Source organism: Anopheles coluzzii, chromosome 3 (genome assembly GCF_943734685.1).
Source record: "Anopheles coluzzii chromosome 3, AcolN3, whole genome shotgun sequence".
In the NCBI taxonomy this organism is placed as follows: Eukaryota; Metazoa; Arthropoda; class Insecta; order Diptera; family Culicidae; genus Anopheles; species Anopheles coluzzii.
In genome coordinates this window covers 2,504,290-2,521,712 of record NC_064671.1, presented here as the reverse complement: position 1 = coordinate 2,521,712, position 17,423 = coordinate 2,504,290, and the positions used below count along the sequence as shown (strand labels likewise).

General features: G+C 48.5%; 2 protein-coding genes across 5 annotated transcripts; both read left to right on the top strand.

Annotated features, from left to right (window-relative positions):
• Positions 1–315: 315 nt before the first annotated feature.
• On the top strand, positions 316–1,755 carry LOC120956929 (coiled-coil domain-containing protein 130 homolog). The gene is made up of 2 exons (XM_040378753.2): positions 316–1,154; positions 1,223–1,755. Exons 1-2 carry the CDS (start codon positions 582–584, stop codon positions 1,688–1,690), a joined length of 1,041 nt encoding a protein of 346 aa, XP_040234687.2. The 5' UTR covers positions 316–581; the 3' UTR covers positions 1,691–1,755.
• A 163-nt stretch (positions 1,756–1,918) lies between these two features.
• LOC120956927 (putative leucine-rich repeat-containing protein DDB_G0290503) lies at positions 1,919–17,410 on the top strand. Of its 4 annotated transcripts, none has more exons than XM_040378748.2 (7): positions 1,919–3,600; positions 9,940–11,328; positions 11,437–11,681; positions 12,592–14,126; positions 14,198–14,686; positions 14,782–15,074; positions 15,163–17,410. In XM_040378748.2, the coding sequence occupies exons 1-7, from the start codon at positions 3,276–3,278 to the stop codon at positions 15,429–15,431; spliced, it is 4,545 nt and encodes a 1,514-aa protein (XP_040234682.2). In that variant the 5' UTR covers positions 1,919–3,275; the 3' UTR covers positions 15,432–17,410. The 4 variants fall into 4 exon arrangements, with proteins under 4 accessions (XP_040234682.2, XP_040234685.2, XP_040234684.2 ...); XM_040378751.2 differs by lacking the exon at positions 1,919–3,600 and adding an exon at positions 7,506–7,739; XM_040378750.2 differs by lacking the exon at positions 1,919–3,600 and adding an exon at positions 8,065–8,184.
• Positions 17,411–17,423: the final 13 nt, after the last annotated feature.

The following is a 17,423-nucleotide window of genomic DNA, read 5'->3' as shown; positions in this document are numbered from 1 at the left end:
GCTGTCATAACACGAGGCAGTTGCGGTACGCCGGCGCATTCCCAATGAGCAGAATACGACTCGTTCCCCTGGTGGTGGATGAAAATATTGAGGGGAATGTTCGGTTTCTCGAGAGCAATTGCACCAGTTCAAAATGGGTTATATGTATTGTATTATAAATTACATTTTATCCTATTGATACTTTTGATTAGTAAATTAATTTGTACTGTCGGTTGATTAAGGTAACGCTTCGTGTAACGCTTCGTAGCAAAATCGCGCCTGCCAAGAGTGTAACGCTTACAGTTTGCTTGAAAAATTATCGCTCGCATGAGTTTACTTGCCCAAGCGAAATGTCAGAAGCTTGTGTTGACAAAAGAGTGCACAACAATAACAAACATCTCCGTACGGCCATGGAAGCAAAACGGAAGGCGAAAATCTCGAAATTTAGATAAATTACAGCGCCCTAAGTTGCTTTAATCAGTGCGCAAAGGAAAGGTTTTGTACAGAAGCTGCAGGAAACAAGAGGAAACAAGCAAATAACGCGCAAGGAATAACAGCATTGACTCTCGTTCGCTTCGCCTTCGCACAACTTCGCTGGCGCAATGGGTGAACGTAAAGGACAAAACCTGTACTATCCACCGGATTACGATCCGAAGGCCGGTGGACTAAACAAATGGCAGGGTACGCACGCGTTGCGGGAGCGGGCCCGCAAAATTCATCTCGGCATCCTGATCATACGGTTCGAGATGCCGTACAACATCTGGTGCGATGGGTGCAAGAACCACATCGGCATGGGCGTGCGGTACAACGCGGAGAAGAAGAAGGTGGGCATGTACTACTCCACGCCCGTGTACCAGTTCCGGATGAAATGCCACCTGTGTGACAATCACTTCGAGATCAAAACCGATCCACAGAATCTCGACTACGAGATTGTGTCCGGGGCCAGGCGGCAGGAGAACCGCTGGGATCCGACACAGAACGAGCAGATTGTACCGGAAACGAAGGAAGTGCAGCGAAAGCTGTTTGACGATGCTATGTACAAGCTGGAGCACGGCGCCAAAGACACAAAGGCGGCCGAAGAGGCAAAGCCCGTGCTGGGGCGATTGTTTCAGCGCAACGATTCCGTTTGGCGGGACGATTTCGAGGCAAACAGTCGGCTGAGAGCACAGTTTCGGGTAAGCAGGAATGAAGCTAAAAACGCCATTCGTAATTATTGTACTAACGTTTTAATCTATCATTGCAGACCCGCAAGAAAGAATTGAAACTGCAGGAAGAGAAGGACAATGCGTTGCTTGCCAGATCCAGCCTTGCCGTGGCCTTGCTTCCCGAAAGTGATAACGACCGTCGTATGGCACAACTGATGCGACTGCATTCGTCGAAAACCGTTCACGAGAAGGATAAAGAACGGCGAAACGCAATCCTTAACCGACCCGTATTGCCCTCGACGTGTTCCGGCAAACAGTCGATAGGTTCCAAGCAGTCTAATGCCAAGCTAGAATGCAAATCCCTAGGCATAGTTAAACGACCCGCTTCAAGTATCGGAAAGCCAGACAGCTCATCTGAGCAAACGGAGCAGGAAAAAAGGCCAAAGCTAGTAGAGATTGCGCTTGAAAAGCGGGCCGAAGCTACGACAACATCAAAAGCTGGGACCGACACGCGTCCGCAACTGTTGCTGTGCAATTATAGCTCTGGGTCAAGTGATAGCGATTAAGAAAACCGAAAAGCCAATAAATATTTCTATTTAATTTCAATAAACCCCTTGTTCATGAAAATGTATGTAAAATTTTAAAATCATTTCAACAGCCACCTGATAAACACGACGTAAACGTACATTTTGACGTCTCCGTTCGAAGGACTGTCAAAGTGGCGCGTGCTTGTGTGCGTGAGCTGACCGACAGTGTGTTGGTGAGAGCGAGAGAGAGAGTGTGTGTGTGCAACGACAGATCACACGACCGATTGGGAGAAGTGAAGTGAAAGACGATATCCACAGCAAGGGCCAAAGACAACAGAAGGTTCGATACAATCGTACTTCCCCATCGATTCGCAACGCCGTGCCCTACACAGATGTTCCCCCAGTTGAGTGTTTTGTGCACCTGTCCCAAAACGAAGAATCCTCTCCTGTGCATCTAAACCGTGAATGTTTCGTTACGGCGTACAGGTTTTTTACATAATTGAGTGATTTTTCGGGATTCTAAAGTGTTTGATGATATGCACGTCACGATACATGGGGGTTAGTGGGTATGTGTTTCAGTAAGTTGCGATTGCGAGCAGTGAGTGAGTGCAGCACGCGATAAGCGGACGGGAGGATACACAGTGAAACGTACGGGTATCACAAACAAATGCAAAAGGGCTGTGTGAGCGCGCAACCATACACAAACACGCGCAGGGAAGCGAGGAAGAAAAATTCAATTGATTTTCTCCCTCCTCCCCCTTCCCAGAAGGTGCGATGCGTTTCCGTGGTAGTGGTGACGGTGTTCAGCTAATGAAATCGGGAACCAAGCTGCTGCCGCTGCTGCTTGTGCTACTGCTGAAACCCCTTACGGCGGATCATTTCTGGACGGTTCGGCGACCGACGGTGCTGTGAAGCGTCTTGTGTGCTGTGCTCTGCAGGGTTGTGTGTCAGAACAACCGCGTTCCTGTCCTACTTAACGTTCCTGTGTTGGTGGTGGTGGTCATTTGTGAAGCGGAAAGGGTTGAAGGACAAGTGACCACTTTTGTAAGTGTGTAGTGTGCTGTGTGCTGGTTTTATATTGTTAGTCTGTAGAGTGTATCGTGAAGAATGTCGACCATCGCCGCCGTCGTTGTCGCCGCCCTGGCTTGTGGTGTCATTGGATAAGGCAGGCAAATCATTCATATTGCTCAGTGGCTGCTGCTGCTGTTGCTGCAGCTCGGATTACTGTCGACGTGCATATCGAAAGTAGCGCTTCAGGCGCCGCCATCTCTGATCGCTCGAGAGGGGACGCAGAAGACGCACAAAAAAGGCAACATCCAAAGTGTGTTGTTCGGTGTGAGAAAGTTAAGCTAGTTTGCGTTCGTGTCTAGTGTGTTGGAAAGTGGCCCTTTTTTCATTTCCCCCCCGTACGCATTAAGGGCAGTGGTGTGCAGCACAGTTGCACGGGGTATAGTGTTGTCACGCGCGAGTGTGTACGTGTGTGTGTGTGTGTGCGTTTGTCTGTGTCCGCTGTCCACTGTGGTGTGTGAATGCGAAATAGTGTATCGGTTGTTTGCTGCAAGTCTGTTTTCTCATCAACTGGTGGTGGTGGTGTTGGTGCTCGTCGGCCGTAAAGAAGAGCAACATGGCGCTCTCCTCCGATCCGTACGAACAGAAGCTGTATCACATGTTCCAGGCGCACAGCAGCCCAGGCAATGGTGTGCTCGATCGAGACGCGCTGGTCAAGCTGTGCCACACGCTGGAGCTGAAGGAGCGGGGCCATCTGCTGGTCAAATGTCTGATGACCGGGTCCAAGACGCACGTCAGCTTCCGGGAATTCCGCGAAGGCCTACTGCACATCCTTGGCGGGAACGATGGATCGAGCAGCCAGCAACCAGCCGGCACCGGCGACCTGGACGCTGCTGCTACGTCACCGTCCACGCGGTCGAGGGAAGCGTACGAAGAATCAGGTGAGGCAATGCGCCATTCCAAACCGGGAATTTCTATCAAATTACCATCTCTCGTAGGTTGTAACCTTTCCGACTTACCCTGAATTCGCGAAGCGTCGCTTCACTGACGGGAATCGCATTGCATTGTAGTCGGCTGTACGCGCAGGGGCAGGAAAACAAAAACACGAATCGTGGGGGGGAGGGGAAGAGATCTAATTACCAAGCGGCCATAATTATATCGCTTAAGCTCCCTAACCCCGGCCCGCGGCTTCTCTGCCACCTCTCCGGTGCCTATTGCTTCCTGAAATGGAGATGTGGGAGCTCTATTCAAAGGGAAAGATCGTTGACCTTTTCGGAGATAGCTTTCGTTGGTTTGGTAAAGCCCGGGATGGCTTTCCCTCCTCTCCGGAAGATGCAACTTTTCTTCTTCCGAAAGGAGAGAAAGAGAGAGAGAGCGCTAATCTTTGGAAGGTTTTGCATAGCAAAGGTTGCTTGATTTAAAGCCTGTATCTTTGGTGCTGAACCTTCGGTAGCTTTTGTCTTGCCAGCGTTCATTGATTTGTCTTGCAGAAAGCCGATAAAGCACTCGAGATAAGATAAAAGTGGCGTATGTCGTCCGATGCGCAATTCATCATGCTGATGTCATACTCTGAACATGGAAACAACGGTGCAGTACGGGAAATTGGCATAATCTGCACAAAACAATCACTGGAAATATCCCACACGACGCCCCACGCCGCAAATTACACTGTTCTTGGAAGTGTTAAAATGGAATGTAAAAAAACACACACACATATCAAGCAAACAAATGGTGATGGGTAAAGTTGGAAAAAATCCGGAGTCGAATCCGACCCGACTCGGATAATTTCGGAACCAACCCCGTAAGGAAGGTCCTCTCAGCATTATACGGAGTTGTTCAAAATCGTCTGGAGCCGTCCGGAATCGACCGGAGTCGGAGTCGTCCGTAGTCGCCTGGAGTCGGAGTCATCCAGAGTCGGCCTTCGAAACAATGGCCTGTATACAAAGTGCACGCACAACGCGAAAGACAAAAAAACGAGAAGAAATTATATGCTTGATTACAAGTACATTTCACCGGACGGCTCCAGTTGACTCTGATCGACTCTAGACGACTCCGAATCCGAACAACTCTGGATGACTCCTGCTGACTCCGGACGACTCCGGTCGATTCCGGACGCCTCCAGACGACTTTAGACGACTCTGGACGACTTTGGACGACTCTGGACAACTCCGGACCACTCTGGCTGACTCCGGACGACTCTGGACGACTCTGGACGACTCCGATTCCGGACGACTCTGGCTGACTCCGGACGACTCCGGGCTACTCTGGACGACTCTGGAAGAATTTGGACGACTCTAGACGACTCCGAATCCGAACGAATCCGGCTGACTCCGGACGACTCCGAACGACTTCGGACGACTCTAGACGACTCCAGACGACTCCGATTCCGGGCAGAACTAGGGACTCCCATTATGCAGGAGTCGGCATGGAACTAACAATAATCGGAGTAGGATCGTAGTCGTGAGTGCGCCCCAGATAGCACATCACTACTAACAAATATGCTCGTGGTCGTGGCTTTCCGATTTATGGGCACCCAATTTCAGTGCCTGCTCTAGAACACTGCTTGCCACCTTCTGCCGCCGCCCAACTAGAATGCAGGTGTGGGAAACACTGTAATGATCATCGTAGTAGCCTTTGGCAAAGGTTGTTGTGCGCGCGTGGTTCGAATAGTAGATTCTTATCACGTTTTTACTACGGCCGTGCAGCCGTTCGACCACTTCCGCCCCATCGTCAGTGTCGCAGGTGTGCCCGCCAACTCTTGCTGTGGCTTCGGCTCGGCTGGGCTACGACTTATGGCTTCGGGGAATCGGGGGGTGACTTTGGGGAATTTTGTTGAAGGGTGCGGGTGGGGGTTGGGTTGGTGTTCACACCCGTTGTTCCAAAAGCGAGGGAAAAGGGAACTAATTTAACTAAAAAGGGCAGCGCGCACACGGAACTAAAACCACCGGGTGAAAGATTATTCGGTGATGTTGAAGGGCTGCGTGTGTAGAAGCGGGCGGAAGACGACGAATCGTTATCGCTTGGCGTTACGCCGCCTAGTTTTTCTTCGCGCTGAACCCCCGACGACTATCGATCGATTGCACCTTTTGTGCCACCCTCCCCTCCCCCGGGGGGTGGAGGAGAGCGGTTTCGATTCGATGGGGGGTTGAAGTTGAGCATTAGGTCAACACACATTCAGCGTCATTCCAATTCTGTCATCTTCCACCCTGCATTGAATTCATTGTGGTGGAAGAAAAGTTAACCGACCTCAAGGATATTCACATTGTTTTTAGGGTTGTATTGGTAGATGGTGAAGGGTTTTCCAATAATGGTTCATAATAATGTTGAACTTTCCCTGTGGACCATCTTGCTGTTTATTATCTTAAAACACGTAAACACATTTACTCTCCTATCCAACATCGTTCGTTTTGCCGCGTTACACCAAAACTCTGTTCATTACGTTGGGTTTTCGGTGTGGTTGTGCTACATTTCCCTCATATTTTGCTGCTTTGTAAGGTGGGAAACGAATGTGCCTTTGCTGGTGACAACAACAACAACAACAAAAAATGAACCGTTACACCAATGATTGATTGATGATTGATAGCCAGCAGAATGGGCCTTCTACGGTTAAAAACCGTAAAAAGACCGATGTGGTAAGAAACACATAACGACCATTTTTGCAATGCATCTCTATTCGATTGAGCGATTTCTTGTCCTCTTCACAAAAAGATTGAGTCACATGACAGTAAAATCCTTGCATTTGCACCTTTTATGTGTTAATGATTACACTAACGTCGGGTGACAAATGCACTAACACAATTAAATCAAGCAGCAACAGCAACAGAGTGTCGCCTACTCTGATGTCATGCTCGGCGCATTGTACAAATAAGTCCACAATCCACTTTCCTACCATTGCTGGGGGGGTGGGGGAGGGGACCGTTTGGTTTGTGTGCCATGTGTTGATTGTGATCCGCTGTTGTTGCAGTTCGAAAATATAAAAAAGTGGAAAAATAGTACAAGCTAAACGATTCAACAATCAGACTTGAATGCTCTTTGGTGTTTCGGCCGTTGGAGGCCTGGTAAGGGAGGCAGAAGTAGAGAAGAATAAAAAGTTGGAAATGGAAGGTCATTAGGAGGGCTGAAAGTTGCTAGAAAGTTGTCAACGGTAATGTTGTGTAACGGTGGTCTATGCTGCAAAAGGAATACAGCATTTCACAAATTCCCTCGTCTTGTGAGGCAGAATAAGCTTCAACCGATTAATCCATGAGGTGGTTCCTCTTGCTTATCCCATTTGGCGTTTGTGGCGTGCTGGTGGTGATCAGTGCAGATCAACAGCGTAGGCATGTGCTGAACTTGATCCAATTTATATGCGCAACAAGTAGCGTAATAATCAATAAGCAAAAACAACGAGAGTGTGCGGATGAATGGTGGGAACAGCCAAACAACAGCATAGCGTAAAGACGTGTGAACGCTATAAATGCTTTACGCTGCTCGAACGAAAACACATACACCTTGGCGCGCAAAGCCGTTGCTTTCCAATGTTTACGGTGAAAGGAGAGCAGTGGGTAACGTTAAGTGGACGTGTAAGGTTAAGATAATAAATTTGGTTGACAGTTTGCTGCTACACTTAAAGAAGTCATCTCTCGTCTTCTTTTCGAACGAAACTGGCTATTCCGACGCAATTTTCTCACATTCTGCTCACCCGGTGGTAGCCGTGCCGTGCGTATTTTGAGCAAAGGGATTTAGTTGCTTCCACTCTTCCAAGCTGTTCTTAGCTCGCTGTCTGTCCCTCCCCGACCAAAAATCTGCCACTCGGTCGCTTCTGTCTGTTTGATCGATGGCGATAACTGCGAAAAATTGAACCTCGCGACCAGCAGCAGCAGCAGCAGTAGAAGCGACGCTGGTGGAATGTCTATGAACTGAGCGTGTCCTGTGACCTCCGTCAAAGACACTCGCGGGGAGGGTGCGCATGTTTGTCTCGTGGCGGGAATGTTCGGCACTAGAAGGTTTTTTTTCTTGCGGTATTATATTGTCTTATTATTATTCGGAGGGATCACACTGCTGCATCACACACAAAACAAACTTTCCTACGACCTTCAGGGTGAGTTTTATTTTTACAACAATACTCTGAAGGAGAAGAAGAAGGAGCAAAATACACTCCCAACGGGGACTGGTACAGGTGGGTCAACGACAACGAAACGCGGCTTTAAAGGTGGGACAAGCGATTTTCCCATAAGTGCATTATGTGTGTACATTAGTACGTTGCTGGGGTTTCTTCGTGCGCACACAAAGTGCTGGCGTTGATGGGAATGGCGAGTGTGTACAATAATGTGAATTAAAAATGTAAAATAATGTTCCGCCTTTTGCGCGCCATCCTCCTCTTCTCCCTGGTTTAGTGTTTGGGGGCTGGGCTGGGCGTTTGTTTCGTGTGGAAATTAATTGTTTGAGTAAATGGTGTAAATCCGTCCGTCTTAGGGTCTTGATTGTAACGTTGAGTAACAGGTGATAGTGGGTGGAGTAAGAGCAGGTCCGAGTTTTGGGAAAAGGTAAGCATTTGGCAGATGATATAACATCGTTTTAATAAAAGGGAGCACTGTTTTTTTTAAATGATGTCTTTAGATGAAGATACGCCATGAATTCAAAAAAGGCTTTTTTTGTTTCTAAACTCTAACGCTTTGTTCCTATTCCTAGCAATCCCTTCGTTATAATGGAAAGTCTTTTTTATATTCTTAAAAACCTAACAGTACAATAAATCGGATCCGTTTTTTCATCCTCAGCACTCAAATTTGTTGAGCTGGAAACAATTTGCGGTATGAATTACAATTAAACGCAATTGATCGTATCGTACCGCACTTCTATTGCCAAATTCGGTGTTTTTTTTTCGTCTCCCCTGAGAAAAAGGCAACATTCTAGGCGGTGTCCAACTGGCACCCCAATGAGCAACGTTGAATTAATTACAGCGTTACCACTGAATGGTTAATAAATTTAGTCTGTTATTAAAAAAAAAGTAAGGCAGTGTTTGATCGCTCGCATCAACGCATAAAGGGAAACAACTCTTTCATTAACCCAATCAACACCTCGTCCGTCCGTGTGTGCATGTGTGTTTGTGTGAGCTCTATTGCGCGCGCCACTACTGTCTAACAGCGTGCAATATTGTTGCCCCGCTCAACCCATAGCCTACCCTGACCATCGCACCGCAACAAAATATGATTGTAGTGAGTTGATTTTTTACGACCGATTCGTTTGTTTTGTACACGGGTTGGTTTTGTTGTGTTTTTTTTTTCGGCCGACTGCAGCTACTACTCATACACACGCATAAACACACCATAAGTTTGTCGATACTACTGCAGCCATAGTGTGCGCCCTCTACAACAGGGGGGTGAGATATCGCTGATGTTTATTATTAGTGGCATCACGTTGAATGTGACGCACCGAAAGGCTCAGTCCGTGGGGATCCGAATGCACCACACACCATGGCAAAACCCCGTGGCAAAAGAGAAGACGGGGCGCCGCAACAGCGAGCCGAACCGAAACCCGATCCGAATTGCATGAACCGAAGAGAGCAAGTAAGTGTTGGTGTGTACTAGACAGACAACCAGCAAGACCAGTCCGTCCGTCCGTCCGACCGACCGTCAGTCAGTCAGTCAGTCAGGCAGTAGTAGTGCACACGACGGTGGTGGATGTTTGTGGTTCGTTGCATAGTGTTGAAGGAGGAATACTCCTTCAGCAGTAGTGTGTGGCAGGTTTGCTGTTTTTGATATCCGCGCCATCACAGCAGGCGGGGCCAGTACGACGTGAAGAGTGAGAGTTGCCATAAGCAGCAGCAGTAGCAGTGGCGCACACGCGATGAGGAGTCGAATCCGCCGCGCCGGAGGTTTAGGCTGATGCGTGAACGCGAACCGCCACCGCGCGTAATCCATTCGACCTTCCGGGGATGTTTCGATAGAGTGAGAAAGAGAGGGAAAGGAGAGACGAGGCCCGTGCGTGTGCGAGAGTGCTAGAGGGGCGAAAAATTAAGATATGCGCGCGCGTGCAGGTGTTATTATGGGGTGGTGGTAGGGTTGTAAACGTGGGTTTTTGTTAACAAGAAAACACACCAACCATACCGCCACGATTCGTGTTGGATTTCGTCATCAGCAGTTGTTTGTTGCAGCAGTTGTGCTGGTTTGAGAGGAGAGAATTTTCTAGTCGAGCTGTAACCATGATTATCATACTATGTAATACACTGATTGTTAAGTGTTTTTTGTGTGTGAACTGTTTTTATTCAATGTGTTTGGTTTTTTTTTGTCTCCCGTTCGCAGACTCCGATCATCCAGATCAGCAGTCGCAGCAGCAGCAGCAGCAAAAACAGGAAGTACTGGATCAACAAATGGCTTCCTATGCCTCACCAGTTTGCCTTACGACCCCTGGCAAAACCAACCACATCGGTGGAAACGCGGGCAGCAACAGCAGCACTATTAGTAGTACATCGAGCAATTCGTCTACATCCGGTTCGCCGTCATTCCACAGTGCTGCAGGCAAGTTTTCGAACGGCGGTAGCAGTAGCAACAGTGGCAGCACACATAAGCACCGATCGCCAACGCAACAGCGCAGTAGTTCAGCTCCGAAACCCTTCCACGGCAAGACAGAAACCTCGGGCCACAAGCTACCCCACGAGGATGATGAGGTGGTTGAGAAGGAGAAGAAGAACGTTAGCCTTTCGACGGTAATCGGTCATGCGAAGACACTACCGCACGACAAGCAGAAGACGAGCGTTGATGGCGTTCCGGTGGATGATAACGAATTCATGAGTCAGCCCATCGTCAATCGTCTGCCGAAACATGAGGCCGAGGTGGACGAAACGTCGGATCGGGAAGTATCGCCGAAGTTTGTCGTCGGCACGAAGAAGTACGGTCGCCGGTCAAGGCCACGGGAGGACGTGAACGGGCTCGACTCGTCTTCGCTTTCGTCCAACTCGGATAATGAATCGGTCACCGTGAAATCGGCGGCAAGGAAGACAGCAGCAGCAGCAGCCGCCGCCGCCGAGGAAGAGGAGCCGATTTCCGTGCATCATGTTCCTGGCAGGACGCGCCAAAGCTTCATCACCGGCACGGGGACTGTTGCCTCGTCCAAGGTGCAGCGGTCGGCATCGCAGAGCGACATACACGGCTCGAAACGACGCCGACCGGTAATGGCTGGTGGGACGGGTGTGAATCGGTTAAAACGGTGTGCCTCCCTGCCGACGCACCGGCAGCGTCCGACGGTGGTGGAAAGCAAACGCAACACTACCACGGTCACGATACGCGAGCAGCTGCACATGGACGATGATCGGATCGATCAAAAGATCTACTTCATGAATCTGTCCGAGAATCTGCGCGAAATCTGGGACTCGCTGCTGCTCGACTCCGACCGCCGGCATGGCGATCTGCTGAACCAGGCCCAGCTGGAGGAGGTGTGCGAGCGGGTGGGGTTGCAGAAAGTGCCGGCCCGGTTGGCCGCCCAGGAAGTGTTTAACAAGCTGTCGCTGCAACCGATCGAGGGTATCGGGTTTGAGGAATTTATTGCCCTGCTCGAAAGCAACACCGATCTGCTGCCGATGAGTGAAACCAAGGAACTGCAGCTAGGTGATTGCGGTACCGGCGGCAGTCCCACGGTCACCCCGTCCGTCGTTTCGCCGGAAGAAAGTGCTTTTATGCTTGCAATGCCGCCAGGTAGGTTGAAATGCCTGTGTTCCGGCTCTTCCGGCTTTGTTCCAGTCGATCGAGGAAATGTCATTTCCAATCTCTTTTTTTTTTGTTTGATGCATCTGTTCGTTTCAGATTGGACATCGGAAATCGGATCGCTGGCTGCTTCCATCATCATCGACATGTGGGAATCGGCGGGCATTGATGCGCCGGCCAATTTGCTGCACGATCTTGGATTCGATCGAGACGTAATACAGGTGGCCGATTTGGTGCAGGCGCTCGAGGAGGAACACCAGCGGCTTGTGAGCGGTCACATGAACAGCAGCACTATCAGCAACATTAGCAGCAATCCGTTCGACGATGCTGCACTCATCGTACGAGTAAGTATACACACACTGCAACGATAATTCGAAAATGGGGAAAAACACACACTAACATACGCGGGTGGGGTTTTGGGGCGTGTAAACAGACAGAGTTTGTCATACCACATTGTTTGATGTTTGCTTGGTGGTGCTCTTGTGCAAACCGGATGACGAACCGGCGCGTAGGTGAACGATGTCAAACATTCGCACCATTGCATCTGTCTGACCCACACATCTTCGTCTCTGCTGCTAATTGGTCATAACCCGTGAGGAGTGTTAGCAGTTGCCGTTGTTGGCATCCGGTGTGTGTTGGAAGTTATGAATATTCATCACCCAGTTAGCCTTAGTTGAACGACTGTTTGAAGCAAAATGGTTCACAGCAAGAAACATGAAACGACATGGCATGGTCTTGTGTTATGCCGAAAGGCAATAAACGCTTCTTAAGCTGCTTCTTATCGCAAATGAGGAAGTTTATTGTAGGAGGAACATTAACCGTATTTGTTGCACCAAAATGAACGTTATTCCAGAAGTCATGACTTTAGTTGATAATGAATAGAAACTTCACTCAATATTGTAAACTTTTTTTGATTTGGTATGATTCATGATAATTGTAGATGGGGAAAGATAAGAAAAGGTTCATGGGTCCATGGTATGCAATTTATCTTTTAAACGAAATCAGCCGGCTGGCTTGCTTCAAGTTCGATTTTTGAGTAGAGTATGAAGAAGAAACACTCGCTTAAGATTGGAAGTGAAGTGCGATTACGAGCATAGGCGATGATATGGGGTGCAACGAATGTGTGCGGGATTTTATGAGCGCTTATAAAGAGAGACACGCAATGATGATCATTGTTCGTAATCGGTTTTACCGTCGTCATCGATTGATAACGATTTCTCCTTTATTTTTATTTAACTTTCTGTACTGCTGTAGGCGTCGCTGGCACTGCACAAGGCAGAGGTGACCGCACTGCGCCAGGCGTTCCATCAGTTGGTGGAGGAGAACAAGAAGCTGTACGCGGACAACAAGGAAGTGAACCACCGGGCAGTGCTGCTCGCGCAGGAAGTGGATGAGCGACACAACTCGCTGGAAAACTCGACCCGCACGAAGATACGGCATCTGGAGCAGCGCCACCACGAAACGGTTAAGGAGCTCTCGTCGCAGCTAGCCTTCGAGCGGGAGCAATTGTCACACGCGAATGCAATGCTGGAAAAGCGCATCCAAACGCTGGAGGGCGAGGAGGGAAAGCTGAAAACGGAAATCTCTCGCCTGGCGGAGGAAAATGACGAACTGCGCCAAGATCAGGAGAATCTGACGAAGGAGATTACCGACCTGCTGGAGAAGAACATCAAACTCAACCGAGACATAGCGGAGCTGGAGGAAAACAACCGCAACGATTATGCCGACGACGACGAGTGTGGCTTTGTGCGCAAGGACAGCGAAGAGGTGCTGGATTTGATCGATCGGATATCGTTGCTGCAGAGCGAAAATACGGGTCTGCGCGATAAGAACGACGAGCTGAGTGCCGAGATAGAGACGCTCAACGTTGAGCTGAGCAAGTTCAAGCTGAAACGCTGCACAACGGCGGCGGAGGACTTAAGTGCAGCGGGAAGTGGAGATGGCCCGGCTAGCTCAGCGGCTATCAAGCGGCGGGGAGATTCGCCGAGCAAAACGCGACTGGCGGATGAAAGCCATCGGTTGGGCAAATTCCGCCGATGCAGCAACGAGAATGACATCGAATCGGACTCCTCGTCGGGCGATTGGATGGCACTGCATTCGGAGCTGGGGCAGAGTCTGCGGGGCGCTGAGGTAGCTGGTTGTGCGGAGCTGACCGGTGCATCGTCCGGAATTTCAAGCATGAACGAATCATCATTGAGCCGTGACGATGAAATCAAAACGCTGCGTGCGAGAATTGAGGAGCTCGAGGTGCAGCTGAAGGAAGCGAAAAAAGAAATCGCACTTCCGGAACAGGTGCCTGCCGCCGAAGAGTCGGCCAATGTCGCAGCAACGTCCAGCGAGGTAGCAGTACCAACACCGGCCGAGAACTCGACGCCGACGAAGGAGGAGGAATGCAAAAAGCTGAAGGCACGGTGCGAAGAGCTCGAATCGAGCTTGGAGCAAATGCGCAAGGAGTACGAAGACTGTGAGGATTACTGGCAGACGAAGGTGAACGACGAGCGGCTGCTGTACGAAGAGGAGCAACGTATGAGCGATGACAAGTTCACGGAGCTGCTCAAGAAGGTGGCCGAATACGAGGAACAGTTTGCCGGTAATTCCAAGATGGAAAAGGATGGTCGTTTGTCGCCTATCGACGAAAAGGATGGGTTGGAGCAGCAGTATCTCGAGCTGGAGGCGGACTTCGAGCAGGCGCAGCTGGCACTGGAAGAGAGGACGTCCGAGGTGGAGAAGTTGCGCCGCAGGATACAGGAAATGGAACAGATGCACAAATATCCTTCGGAGATGCTACTGTAAGTATATGGAGTGTGGTAGGGAGAAAGATAATACGAGCCTTTAACTCTTACATCTCCCCGTTCATTAGTTCCCCATCACCGCGTGTAGAAACACCGGATGTAGAGGATCGGCCAGCCAGTTCCCCGATCAGCTACTTGTGGAATCAAAGTACAATCCAGCGGCCAGTGCGGGATTATCAAAACCCGAACTGGCGTCCTCCTACCGTAGTGAATGCAATTTCTGAATCGGTTCTGGTTGAAGAAAAGTGTTCGATTGCGGTGGCGACGCCGTTGAACGCTGAGCTGGTGACTGAAAACAAAAGTAGCGAGTTTATGGGTTCGTCTACCGAGGTCGACGATGTAGCTGCTGCCTCGTCAAGCTTCGATCGCATTATTTCACCGATTCAGAAACCAACCACCGTTGTTGGCAGCTTCGATGGGGAAAGCTCCTCCGGTGCGAAAGAAGACGAAAGTCAACACTGCACTACTGTGGCCGTGTTGGATCAGGTTGATGCGTCGGACGCATGTTCAGTTAAATCAGCGCGCAGCACTCACAGTCTCGCTTCGACGCACAGCATGTAAGTACACTATGCAGCAAAGAGTGTTGTTTTTTTTTGCCTCGACAGGTATCGATTTTTTTTATATTCAAATCATTCATCCTCTTCACTTGTAGCCAACATTCGATTGCCAATTCCGAGGGAAGTACGAGCGGGGTGCAAACGAAGCATCTGCGGTTGATGCAGCTACAGCTGCAGGATGAAATTAAAGACCTCACGCATGAGCGTGATTGTCTGATGATGGAGCTGCAGCAGCTGAAAGAGGCCAAGTCGGTATTGGCCAGATCCTACGCCAAGACGGCTTCACATCCTAACCAGATGCAAAAAATACAGAACCTAGAGCAAAAGAATCGCCATCTACAGCTGATGGTGAAGCAACAGCAGCAGTATACCGAATCCATCTTGCATCGTAAGTATCTTTGTCCGTCTTTGATCATGAATCTACCCCGCACGACGAACGCTGAGACATGTGCTTTATGTATGGTTTACTGTTATAGAAATTTGGCAACAGCAGCGCAGTGAAATCAATGATCTGCGCAACCGGCTGGAGGCACAGTGCGTTGTGATATCGGATCAGGCGGCACGGCTGGCCAACAACGACATACTAGTCAAAGACATGTACGCGGAGAACTCGCAGCTAATGTTGCAGGTGCAGCGGCTGGAGCATCAGTGCAATCGTGCCAACTGGATGCAACAGTACAACCAATCCAACTCATCGTCCGGGAGCCACCACGGTTTGAGCGGCATCATGCCTGGGCTGCCGTAGCGCCGCCGCTGTGTCCTGACTGCGCCCGGCAACCAGCAGCAGGAGCAGTAAGGAATGGAATGATGGGAGTGTTATGTGGTGGTCCCTTGTCATTCGGTCGTTACGTTTGTCGGTCTGAAATATTGCCATTTCTTTCAATGTTTTGTTTACTGAGCCTGAAGAGATCCTCATGTACACGGCCTAATGTAAATGGGAAGGTTTAATGCGTATCGGTAGCCTCATCATGTTTATACGGTTGTTTCTATAAATACGATCGAAGCTAGTTCTTTTACACACACACACTCTTCTCTGAAATGTTTCCCGCAACGTTTCCTCTAACGCCTTCTGTGTGAATACTGTTTTCTCGCCGTTTAGTTTGTAGTGCAGCGTGCAGCAAAGACAGGAGACTTGTGGCATTGGTTAGTGTTTCAATTTTAAACGTTTACCGTACATGTATGCATGTGTGTGAGGGTGTATAGAAGAAAGTATGAAGATCAACGTGTGTATGCCATTTGCGAACTGGTAAATTGTACCGCTTAGAGAGGTTCTCTGTTTTAACTGTTGTGTAAGGATAAGAGCTTATAAGAACGTCCATAGGTTCCATTTTTTCCTCCTCTCGTTTGTACGCTTTATGATATTTAAATTCGAGTGATTTCTATTTATTGAACACGTGTTAAGATACTTGGGCTGCAATTTTATTGTAAGAGTACTACTACTGCTCCTCAGTCGATACTTGAGCCCATTCTTTCTGGAAACAGGAAACTAAGCGTTACTGCAGCTACAACTAATAATACTAACTCCGTACACCAGCGGGTATGGAAAGATATTGTGCAACAAGACGTAATTGTTACTAAAGATCTGTGATTTGTAGTGGAAAGCAAAACCAGCAGGAAAGCAACACACAGCGAACGAGTCTTTGTGTTTGTGGCACGAATATTCTATTGTTCATCAGGAATTGTGTAATGCTAGAAGTTTCGTTCCAACACTCCTGATTCGTTTGCGTCTCTGTGTGCGTGTGTGTCTATGTGAGCGAGGAGAAATGTTGCCTTATATTTTGCATTGTAAATTTTGCTTTTGCGCACCTACTGTAAACACTTCACCGCAATAAGGCACACCGATACCGATTTTTATTTTCTACTCTCAGAACACGATCACGATCGCTTAAGACTAAACACTACGAACCAGGTGAACTATTGTTAGCATATGAGCTTACGGGATGTAATATCAATTTCATGTTAGATTACGAACAAACTACCAAACTAGCAATGTTTCTAACGAAAAGACAGTGGATAAACGCGAGTCGAGGAATAATAGGCTGATTTTAGTGTAGGGGGGAGTGGTAAGGATATACAGAAAACGGAAGCGGTATTGCACATCACATTGTGTCCTATCGAGCATACGAATGAATACCGCAACAGACGCTCAGGAGGACACACATTGAATTATGTATGTTAGCAAAAGCTATCCAGCAGTGCTAAAACTATAAATTCTGTAATTCTAAAATGAGGAGGGGGAGGGGGCAGTACTAGAAGAAGGAATCTGGCACAATTGAAGGCATATTTGCACGGTAAAACATACGTGTCTGTAGTGCGTACGGTCGATTACCACGATATATTGCATACTGAATTAAGTTAACTTGTAAAAGACAGACATTGTGCTACTACAGATGGTTAAAACTGGAAAATCCTCTGAACTATTTATTATTGAGCCAGAAGGACGTCCAAACGGAAGGAAACACATCTAAGTAAGTGCTTAGCCTAAGCAGCATTGGGAACATTCACTTCTTACAGCACAGAAAGCGGTTTATCATGTTTCGTCTTCGGTTAGCGGGGAACCAAGGAACCATTGTTTTTATTAATGTTCAAATTTATATCGAGAAGAGATAGCAATCGGGCAAGAGAAAAGGTCAAATGTTAAACTAAAAGTAAAGTGTTCTTCATTCGAAGAAGAAAACAAGATGATATGAAGATATTAAAACTAACGTTTAGTGAAATTGTTTATTACAATGTTTTA